This window comes from Temnothorax curvispinosus, unplaced genomic scaffold (genome assembly GCF_003070985.1).
Source record: "Temnothorax curvispinosus isolate PA1 unplaced genomic scaffold, ASM307098v1 QBEX01016261.1, whole genome shotgun sequence".
In the NCBI taxonomy this organism is placed as follows: Eukaryota; Metazoa; Arthropoda; class Insecta; order Hymenoptera; family Formicidae; genus Temnothorax; species Temnothorax curvispinosus.
In genome coordinates this window covers 1-11,783 of record NW_020226041.1, presented here as the reverse complement: position 1 = coordinate 11,783, position 11,783 = coordinate 1, and the positions used below count along the sequence as shown (strand labels likewise).

At 37.5% G+C, this 11,783-nt stretch overlaps 1 protein-coding gene across 1 annotated transcript; it reads right to left on the bottom strand.

Moving 5' to 3' along the window:
• Positions 1–83: 83 nt before the first annotated feature.
• Positions 84–11,120, bottom strand: LOC112466483 (ras GTPase-activating-like protein IQGAP1). Its single transcript, XM_025034582.1, has 24 exons — positions 10,905–11,120; positions 10,306–10,396; positions 9,926–10,160; positions 9,684–9,828; positions 9,388–9,545; positions 9,184–9,318; positions 8,998–9,082; positions 8,782–8,882; positions 8,529–8,694; positions 8,293–8,456; positions 8,025–8,159; positions 7,787–7,943; positions 7,450–7,695; positions 7,174–7,337; positions 6,949–7,092; positions 6,504–6,872; positions 6,257–6,421; positions 6,063–6,176; positions 3,865–5,988; positions 1,441–1,598; positions 1,158–1,269; positions 956–1,080; positions 561–837; positions 84–477 (listed from the first exon to the last, which is right to left on the bottom strand). Exons 1-24 carry the CDS (start codon positions 10,942–10,944, stop codon positions 316–318), a joined length of 5,772 nt encoding a protein of 1,923 aa, XP_024890350.1. The 5' UTR covers positions 10,945–11,120; the 3' UTR covers positions 84–315.
• Between the last annotated feature and the right edge of the window lie 663 nt (positions 11,121–11,783).

Below are 11,783 nucleotides of genomic sequence, written 5' to 3'. Positions count from 1 at the left end.
TATAACGTAAATGAAATAAGTATAATTTTTTAACAACATATTCACATGGCGGGAAAAACTTATGAAATTAATAACAAAATACATAATTTATCATATCTTTTATTTAAATTATTTTGTGAAATATAAAAAAAAGATGTATAAATCGAAACTGCATTGATCAACAAAATATTCCGTGCATTCAAATTTTCGAGAGAAAAAACAAATTTCTTTTTCGAGACTCTACAAGATCATATTCAAGGAAAAATCATATTCTCTCTCTCGTATAAAGTGATATCAAATTGACTCATGCTATCGCGAATGATAATATTCGGGGATTCACATTTTTTCGTACGTTTCCTCATAATCGCACGTCGTGCAAGTGTGCGTATATGTATCATCCTCTTCATTGTACGTGTCTTCTCCAAACTCGTGAACGTGCGACGCTTTTGTTGTCTTATCGTACAACGAACTTCTCACTTGCATTCGCAGCTGTTTCATCTTCACTCATCCGCAAAACGTAAAACTTGTTTTAGCAACGATATACGACGTCATATTTAAATCACTTATACAAGTTAAGGTACCTTCTTATTGAATTTCTTGATCTTAGCTCCCGCCCGCTTTACATCGCGCGCCTCCTTCTCCTTCAACAGATCCTCTTCCGAACCCCAAACTTCCAAAGCCCTCTGTTCTATCTGCAGATGCAGGTACAACTTCATCTCGCCCCAATTCGCGTTGTGAGGATTCTTTCGCACGATATACTTTAGCACAGGTTCCCGTCGATCGAGATCGCAATCTTTCAACAGGTATTCTTGTTTAGCTTCAGTTTTGGTGATTAAGGAGTGCTTTCCCTCTTTATCCCTAAAACGATATATATAACGGTATAATATTCGCGACTTCTCATTATCAAGAGACATGAGGGAGAGGAAACCAGATACCATATAAATTAAGCCGTTTACTTCAAATGCCGCTCTCATACCTGCATTTATCACAGACAGTTAGATCGAACGTTTGCAAAAGATATGAATCTCCAAATTTCTCCTGGCACTCCTCACATTCGTTAAATTTACCAATAACTGGCTCTGGCTCGGTTCTAATTTTAAGCTAAATAAATATAAATGTTTATTATTGTATAACGTAACAATGTCATGCATATAATTATGTATATACGTGTCCGCTACCATTTGCTGTTCTAATTCATCGTTTTCTTCTATCAGAAAGCCACCACCACTGTCGATAACACGCTGCCCTTGTACTTTTATCATTCTTCCTTTTACAGAGTCATCATTTTCTCTACAACCATATTATTAATAAGAACACGTAAGAATCTAATCAAATTCTTAAAGAAAAAAAAGGTTTATTTTAAATCCAAGACTCCCAAGATCAAAGAATTGAGCTTTAAAAGATGATTGCATTACAGGCAAATACATTAACAAATCTCTCATGTATACGCTTGATACACACCTTGCATATGGATGAGCTACAACCTTAGATTTTCTTAACAAGAGTGCTCTCTGGCGATTTCGTTCGGCTCTCTCTTTGAGCTGCCTCTCCGTCTCCGTGTTGTCTCCATTCTTGTTAGAATTACTTTCCATATTTTCGGTTGCTGTACTAGCCATTTGTTAACAAATAAAACATCAAATCCCCATGTGCGTTTTGTGCCAATAATACGTATTTATACGCTTTTAAAGGATTATACCCTGAAAATGAGCAATGTATAATCGTTTGTTTATTCCTTGAGATGATAAACATTCAGAGGATACTGTGTGTAGAAATTTATCTGAGTATCTACTGTAAACAAATTCATCAGAGGGCTCAACGTAATACCTGGATAGATCAGATAAAAAAAATCAAAATTTTCGATGGTTTTAACAGACCGTCGAAAAGTGTCATATCGCTGATGTTTGTTTGAAACGTTACACAATTAGGATTGCATTAGATTGCGAAATCAAGATGCAAAAGTAAAGGCATTCCGTAATAGCGAGGTTACTCACCGACATTTCGAGTCATCCATGTAAAACTTTATGTCATGCAGCGAAAACGACATTGAACTAAAAGGTCCGACTGACGAGTTATGATATTAAATATAGTATAAACGGAAATAATTAAGGCCTAAGTTATTCACACGGGAAAAGCTTTCAGCTCATCAGATATGTGCCGATCTGTTCGTTCCAGCACTTCCAGCTGATTTCTTGCACCTTCTGCACTTCAAAATACACGTGGGCATATATTTATAGAGGCGTACACGCGTCCGTAAAATAAATAAAAAAATAGCCGGCAATTAAAAGCTGCATTATATTAAAAAGTTTCTCGTGAAAATATATAACATATTAATTTATAACATGTCCAAAATATAAATGTAATGTGCGGGTTAATTTTTAATATAAATATTTCTTCAATCCAGAATGTTTAGTGTAGTGTCATTGCAAATAGGATATGACAAAATAAAATGACAAAATAAGTAATGGATTTGATCTCGGATATTTAAAGCTATCAACAATTCTCCTCCCAGCAAACCAATTGATACAATTATCGAGATCTTCAAATATTCTATGGCTTTTTTATTGTTAACCTCTTATTTCTTTTATAGTTAATAATTTAATAAAGGTTTGTATAAGAACACACAATAAAATTGAAAACGAAACACGTTTAAAGTTGCAGATAGAAATTTTATTAAAATTTAGTAAAATTGACGATTTGTACGAAAGTGACGAAACTGTATATTACAATGTGTCAATCGAAGCTTCCTTATTCCATTCTATTGTTAACTTAGTACTAATTTACATCCACACTTCGAAGTCCGCATATATAGATCATGAACCGAATAAATTCGCAGACTCGTCATATCTATATTAATTGTGATGTCAAGCGATAATTGTTGCATTCGTTGGATACTTCAAATATTCGCGAACACGATTATTTACAAAACGCATGCTGTATCGTAGACTAGATAGATTGCTGTAATAAATGGGATTGTTAAACGTATTACTGGGAGGCGACAGTTCGTCGTGTTAGTATAATGCTTGTGAATAACTTAATTATTAAAAATAACTTAATTATTTAAAAAAAGAATGTTACGTCAGTAAAACTAGTGACAAGTCGATGTGATGTATCGTATCTTCCGGATTGTTGAAAAGACATATAATAAAGCATTATTGATCTGCTATACCTCAAGTTAACGAATAACTTTTGATAATTAAAACGTACCTAAAAATAGATCGCAGAATACTCTTAATTGTGATTTAAGACGCATTGAAGTAGAGGAAAAACTTAAATTTTGGTTCTGTTCTTTTTTTGGCCTGTTGCCGGCTACTTTTTCTTTGCCCAAAAAGTGAAGTAAATATATACATAATTACGCGAGAAAGTAAACAAGAGAAAGTGAAAAGAGGAGAAAGTGAAGTGAAGAGAAGAGAAAGGAGGAGAGAAAGGAGGAGGAAAGGAGGAGAGAGTAAAGTTGAAAGAAAATACCTTGCAGTCAGAAAAAAAAACAGACCTTTTGTATACGACGCACGTGTAAATAACTGCACTTGCGTCATCGAGGATGAGACAACTGGTTCGCTTAATCCCCGACGGAAAAATGAAATCTTCACGAATTTCTCCCTACTTCATGTTACGCACAGTTTTGCATATCAAAATGTATCAATATTCTCGAAAACGACCTCGAAAATACGAAAAAAAAAAACTCGTAATAAATCATCGATACTCGTCGCGGTGATAAAATATCAAGTTTGCGCTCTGAACACGTTGTGCTAGCAATGAATTGCACATGTAACACGCGTGAATCGATTCCGCCGTTCCGAATTCCGTTGGAAGAACTTTGAGACAATGGTTCCTTCAACTCTTTTTGCCGTAAAACTTCCGATTCAGCAGGTACAGGAGCAGGTTCACATTGATCTTCGCCCTACCGAACATGTCCATGCAGGGTCTGCCCTCGTACTGCAACTCGAGCAGCTCCTGTATGCTGATGTCGAGCTTCTCCAGCTCGACGCCCATGAATTTGCAGCGTACAGAAAATACGCCGCTGTGCTCCGTCGGGCTTATCTCGAAGATGACGTTCTTCATCTCCGTCGGGCTCAACGCCTGATCGACCTCCATCAGCACGCCCTTCTCCTGCAACTTCCACGCGGAATACTTCACCGTCATCTTGGATCGCAGTTTGCACTGCGTGTACATGTCCTTCTGCGTCGCCTGATACGCGCGAAGCGAGCTCTTTCCCCTGTGCAGATTCTGGAGGCAGCCCTTTATGTACTCGTTGTAGAATCCGACCTGCTCCTCGTAGTACCGCGTCTTCTCGTCCAATCGCACCTTGGTCGCCCGCAGCCCCTGCAACTCCTTGTCCCTCGCGACGCGATACTTGCTCTTGTTGCAAATATCCCTTGCTATCGCCGTCACGATCGTTTGATAACCGTCCGCGCGACTGACCCATCCCTCGAGCTCGAGCTTGTTAAGATACGCGCGCAATTGCATCTTGCAGTCGTTTATGGACGAACTCTCGCGTACCGTTGGCGACACGGACGAATAATCGAACAGTTTCACGCTCATCGGAGAAGATGTGGCCTCCAAGGACTCCACGAGAGTCGGCTTCTTTAAGAACGGGATAACCGACACGAGTAATTCCTTCGCCTTCACGAAGAGATTGCTCAGATTCGTGTCGTCATTTCGCGGCACCTGGAACTTGTTGGTCAGCACCAGGCACACCTCCTGCTTACTGTATCGCGCCAAATTTGCATCGTACGTCGCTTTGGAAATCCCGAGCAACGACGCCACGGTTGGTGCCGGGCCCAAATCATCCAACAAGTCATGCAGAGGATCAGACGGATCCGGTGCTATCTGGTCTTCATAATTCAACATCAAAGCGTGAACGTCGCATATTTCTTGCAGAGATATACAGATCTCCGGATTCTGTATAAGCGTCGCCTCCGTGTATTCGTGAATATCGAAGTGTTCCTCGAGGTCTTCCACTTGGCAACAGTATCGGAAGAAGTCTTTGAACTTCTCGTGGCAGGCAATTATGAACGGATTCAAACATTCCAAGTGCGGTGCCTCCTCGCCGAAACCTTTCTTCGAGGTGGAGAATTGCAACACCTTGGCTATACTGGCCAGATTTTTTCTCTGGCAGGAGGACAAAGTTCGGTCGACCGGCAGTGTGACGATGTCGAAGGTGTCCGGTGCCACGATCGCGGCGTTGATGAAGTGATAGTAAATCAAATTGCCGACCGCCTTAAGGATATCTTTCTCGGGAGCATGCGGAAACTTGTCCATCAACGTGTTGTACAGGACCTTCGAAACGTAGAGCATCCCGTAAGGGATCAGATCACGAGACTGCGTTATTCTATTGAGAAACTCGAGGGATATTCTCTTCAATTGATTTATCGCTCTCGTGAGCGATTCCTGCACCGGGATGTGTTTCAACGCTTGTTCCTGAGATACCGTATGAGGCATGTCCAAAGACTGGCCGCATTCCATTTCCAGCTGATTCCGCCAAAGCTTGTATATGTCTACCGGATTCGTCTCTATGCAGAGATCCTTTTCTTCCAGGACCTTCTCGATCAACGAACCTACAATCTGCTTTAACGACGCTTGACCGTTGAATTGTTTCGCGTAATTCACCACCATCTCGCGTACCAAAGGCTTGCCGGTCAACACGTCGGAGGGCTGATGGCAATTGCACTTGATCTCCTCTCTCAATGCGCAACCGAAGAGTTTCAGCAGTAAATAGTCTTCCCGGGTGTTCGATCCGAAATTAAACAACGTCAAGATGATGTTCTTCAGGAACAACTTGTTTGACTTGTTGCTAGGAGGCAAATATAACAGCTTGGACAAATATTGTGGATTCGTCTGCAACGCGTAGAACAGGTGCTGATAGCCCTCCAGCATCTTACGACCTTCCCTCGTTAACGATTTGAGACCTTTATGTGCCATCGTACTAATGTCACTCAAGACGTTTTGATCCTTGCCCGCGTTCTTCTCCTTTGCAAGGGTATCCAAACTTTTGCCGTGCGCCACCACATCCTAAATAGAAACGCGAAATATTTCTTAGCAAAATTCCGACTTTGTAAATATTCGATTAATTTAAGAAAATATACCTGTAACGCTATTCTGTTCTGGATCAGTAATCCTATTTTAACGAACATGCTGTTCAGTTGCTCCGATAGATTCTGATTGTGCCTTATACATTGTACGACCTCGTGCTTCAATTTCTAAAAACAAACGGCCATAAGAGCAGAACTTCGATACGCAGAAACAGAGATATATGCAAGTAATACGAAGGTTATCATACTTGTAATTCTAGATCCTTGTCGTAATCCTCCGCGCTGAAACCTAATACCGTTGAAAAATATCTGACCACGGGGAACGACGGTTTTTCCGAGCGCAATAAAGAGCGAAAGGCTTTTCTCGATGCTCGGCCACGCCACAGAGCTTGTATCTTAATTATCTTATCCTCCTATGTAATAGAAAAAATGAAATTTTATGGAAGAAATTACTGATAAAAAATTCAATTAAAATATTCAAAGGTTCAAGCTTACGTGTCTTTTATATCGACTTAATCTATCATTCTTGTCGTTTGTTCTTGCGTTTGATAATTTACTGTGACATGATTTATCATCCTTATTTATTTTTGCATTTAAGGATTTGCATTTACTCTGATGTTGTAACATAATTTGTCTCCTTTGTTGCAATAGTTTACGATACTGTTTTCGTTGCCTAATGCCCCTCCACCACGCTTGTATCGTGATAATTTTTCTCAAATTATCGTCGAAATAAGCGTATCTGTCAGCGATCTGTTTCCGCAACAAGTATCCTCTAATACAAGCTTGAAATTTAGCAAATAATTCTTCATCGTACATCATATAATCTTCTTCACGTTTCTCTGCTATAACAGATTTAATTGTTTCCTATAAATGTAAAAATAAATTATTATCAATGTGTACTTTTAATTAGGCACGATACTTTGAGAGAACCCATACATACATTTATATCATCTATGGTAAGATGATGAGTCTTCGTAAAACCTATCGGACGCTCCCATGCATATTTTTCGCCTTTCAAATCGATATAAATTTTATTTCCTTTATTGGTAGTATAGCAAACATATGGGCAATTGTATATTTCACGCTACAGTACAAACAAAACTTTAAATAACGTTTATAACAAAGCATATATTATATATTCTCTATTTTAAAAAAAGTGCCCTACCTTCCACTTCAGTAACCGCCGCAATTCCAGAAAACATCGCTCTTGACATTCTTCACTGAATCCTTCAAATTTTTCAGGTATACCAAACGTTTCCAGGCAGTTGAGAGTTTCTATCAGACTATCGTTTTCCACATACGTGTTGATATCGCACAAAAATACTACCACTGCAACGCATTGTAAATAAATAAGAATAATTTGAGTATTTGTTAAGATCAATTGTCTAATTTAGTATGTTCAAAAACGACAGAAAAACACATTCAAAACCATGTGACATACTTTCTTGCATTTCCTCGATCTCTGATGTCACCGTCTTCGCTACAGTTTTGACATCATCCAGCCATAGTTCGGATCCGTCAGATTCTTTCTCAAGTAAACGTTTCTTGAATAGTTTCAAATAAAACGGTGCGTCGTACGGATATGTAGGTATATCGAACTTCTCGGTAATCATTTTTAAGGCTTTCATCATACCCTCATGGTCGTTCGTCGCCACGCCTCGATTAATTTGTTGCAAAATCTGTATAACTATTAACACGAAAGTAATTATCATTATATTAATTTAATAGTTGCAATATTTAAATATAATTATTCGATTTATGCAGCATTTTTATTATACCTTCAAAACCTTCATCACACTGTTCGTTTACCGAATCGATGCACCTTTGAATATCGCTGTAAGTTAATATAGAACATTCTTCAGACGTTCTTAGCTTTACTTGCCGAGCTGTCGTTAGTTCTTGAGCATACTTTACTTTATTAAATTCATCTAATTCCTGTAACGTTTACAGCAATATGTTAAAACAATTTATTTCTATAACAGTAAAAAAATAAATGTAGATTGTTGATATACCTACAGTTAAATGTGCGTCAGGATTCGATAGCTTTTCATAGATGAAATCTGGATTACCTGTGTCCACCGCTTTGGTAATAGCCGCAATAGCGGATAAGACAGATATACAGGCGATTATGTCATCATAAGTGATATTGGTCTATCAAAAAGAAAAAAAAATAATCGTTATTTTGAAAGTTGATAAATATAAATGTAAATAAAATCTACTTTCAAAAGAGTTATAGCTTTTAATTTCCAAGAAATGTAATAAAGTATAGCGTAGATAATCTTACCTCAGAATCTATACGATCTTCTCTCATCTCCTGATAATACAACGGAAGTGCAAATTCATCGATGTAGCGAGAGATTTCTAGACACGGGGTTTGCAAGATCTCATAAAACTTTTCTTTGTCCGCAGATTCTAAAGCCATATTTAGACGTTTGACAGCCTCCTCTCCTGTAACAAATGAGAATAGCAGCTTATATCCGTCTGAAAATTATACAGTACGTTTAATTAAATAATATTAACGTTTGCGACGTTGTTGTGCGTTCTCGTTTCCTTTGTCAATCGCATTCTGAAATGTATCGGTCCAGTACTGAATGCTTTCAGACGGATATATGCCACTCCACTCGAATTTATCCAACATCAGCATTAGTTGTTCTTTATAATCTTCAACATTTTCAGAAAATATATTCTGTAAAACAATATACATGTGACGTTATGATCAAAATTTTTAATAGTTATTACATTATATGCAACAAAAGAATGTTTTCTGCTATACCTTGAAAGATAATACTGGCACTTCCAAAGCAGCTATTATTTCATTGCAGCTAGCATTGTCATGAGATAAAGACGAAGCAATAACTTCCAGTGCGCAAGAAGCTGAAATACAATATATATTTCATCACAATAAGTTTATAGTATCTTTTTTATAAGTTAAACCGAACATACTTTTATAATCATCAAAAAATTTGACACATTAATTTGATTTATTTACCATTTACATAATTAACGTGTCCTTGTATTTCTGCTTGTGTTAATAACTCATCGTATTCATCTGCTACGTAGCTGTCGTTGAGGGACTAAACAGCATAAAATTGAAAAATTGTAACAATTGAAAGATCAATGAAAGTATTTAAATGTGAGCATGCAAAATTATGCAATACAATCAAATTAACAATACCTTGTTAAGTGCCGCTTCTGTTTTCGCAGCTTTAGCTTCCGCCAATGCCTTGCTATACTTTTCTATGTAAGCAGGTTCAACATTACTTAACTGCATCTCTTTACTTTGAAGCTTTTGTAAAATTTTATCGTTATCCTGAAAATACACAATTCAGTTAGTATTACCACGCAAAGTTGCTTTCTAGACGAAATAAAACAGACATACGTTATCTATCACAGCTTGATTAATTGTGACGACAGCGTCGTGAAGAGTGGCTGTATCCGTAGTAATACTGTTAGTCAATAGACCTCCTATTTTTTGAAAGGCAGGCATTTGAATACCTTGTTTTTTCAGTTCTTTAGTAACGGTATCGATTTCTTCCTCTGAAAGAATGTGATACAAATATATAAGAATATATATCTCCCAAAAGCGTAAAAGAAATAGATATCCAAAATGCATTTCAATCATTTCATATTTAATATCTCTGCATTTTCTAGACGGCATTGTAGAAAAGTACATACCAGAGAAATTCACTTTTCCATACAAATCTGGCATTGGTGGCGCTTTTCCATATTTAAATAAATGCTTGCTAAGAGCATGGATGCAATATATCAGTCGCGGCATATTCTTCTTGTCGTATATGTCTGTCGTTTCTGGCAGGAATGTCTGTAAAAGGCAAATTTTGCATTATCTCATTTTAACCATTAATATTGTACCAACGATATAATTCTTTCATTAGATTTCAAAATTACTTTGTACATACCAACGGTAGACGCTCGGACTCCAAGCATTTTAAAAAATAATTTATATTGTCCGTATGACGAAATTGCAATCCAACAGCTTTATATCTGCGCTGTTCGCTGTCGTAGATTTTATTCAACGGTAAAACATTAGGTGCCATGAAGTGGCCGAGTTTCGCTAGATACACTCCGTTGCGAAGATTCTCCTCCAGCTCGATCGACGGAGGTAACGGCTCTCTCAAGCAGGCTTCCATCCATCTACAGAAGAAAAGTGATGCTAATATATTTTTTATCTCAACAAATATAAATCCTTTGATTCTGATAAAGATAAATAACAGACAAATATAATCAATCAATAAGAGATAATTAAATGTAGTAATTTATGTATCCGCATTATATTTACTTCATAGCTTCCTCCAAGTGGCAGAGATAATGATACGACAATTCTCTCCTACGTTCCTCATCCATATCCTCCGCAGATGTCCTCATGTCTTCTAAAATGTATTTATATACAATTCTAAATATTCGAGAGTTAATGTTCAGCACGTAGAATAAGAATGTATCTCATATAATTAGTACTTGAACTTTTTTCATCACAATGTCAATAGGTCTGTTTTTCTTTGTAGCTAAACTAGCATACTTATTTTCTGCACTTAAAGTAAAATAGGTATATGTTTGAAATTTGAAAGCGAGAAGGAAAGTTCTAGCGCAGTCCAGTGCAACGATTAAAAACAAACAAACAAACCTAATAGTAAAAATATTGTCGGATACGCCATCCGTTCCACTACTTTCAAACTTAATCGTACATACGAGATGCGCACGTGCAAAATTATAATCAATTATATACGTGCGTAAATTAACAAATTATCTAATAATATAGTTACGGACGCTCGAGAGTTCGACGTGCGTCGACAAGATGACAGAGGTCCACGATACGTTCGCTAGGTAGACGCGTATCCACTGTTAATCAGATACGATAAAACAATGCGGGCGGTTCCTCACCTTTTCTATCCCTCGTCAAAATGCCAGTCACATTTACCATCCTGGGAGATAACGCGGACACGCGCTGTCACACGAAAAACCGAGAGCAACAGGTGAAAAACATCGAGCGGTACGTTACACTCTCCCAAATTCAAATTTATTATCCGGCGTGGCAGGTGGCGGCAGTGCCGTTCAGTGCTGACAACCATGCGAAATGCTCGAATCGCGAATATCGCGATACCTCGACCATAACTATAATCAGAGAGAAACCTGAGAGAGGCCATCCCGGCCTTTTTCGTGTGTTGCTGTGTTGCATTTTCCGACGCGCCGCCTGAGAAAATGCAACTCAACTACGTCGTATCGCTCGGTAACCGCACATGGTTTGCGTCCGTGCTAGGTTCGTGCCGAAGCCGAACTAGCCAGCTGGAGGGGATATTCTGGCCGCGGCGGCCGCGCTTCCATCTTGCGTATTCCAATTAATAACGAATTACGATAATTAAAATTACAAAATTAAGATTACATTCTTCAAAATTATTACGAACTTTGTATCTCATAATTTTGAAAAATATAATCGTAATTTTATAATTTTAATTTTCAGATAAATGTCAAATTTTGCAAGCAAGAAGCTATTATTTGAGCGTTGATTCAAACCTTCACATTTATGTGAAATTTATAATAATTAACGATAATTTTTAAAATGTGAAATTCTATAGATAAAGAATAAACACCGTTATTATCTATTAAGAAATCGTCTTATGTTGATTTCGTATAATATATCCGGTATATATCGGTTAGTATCATACAATTTCAAATTTATTACACGTTTCCTTATAATTCCTTATTACAATATAACTTTCTTATAAATAATGTTACATATGGACGGGTAAAAGCCATAGTGGT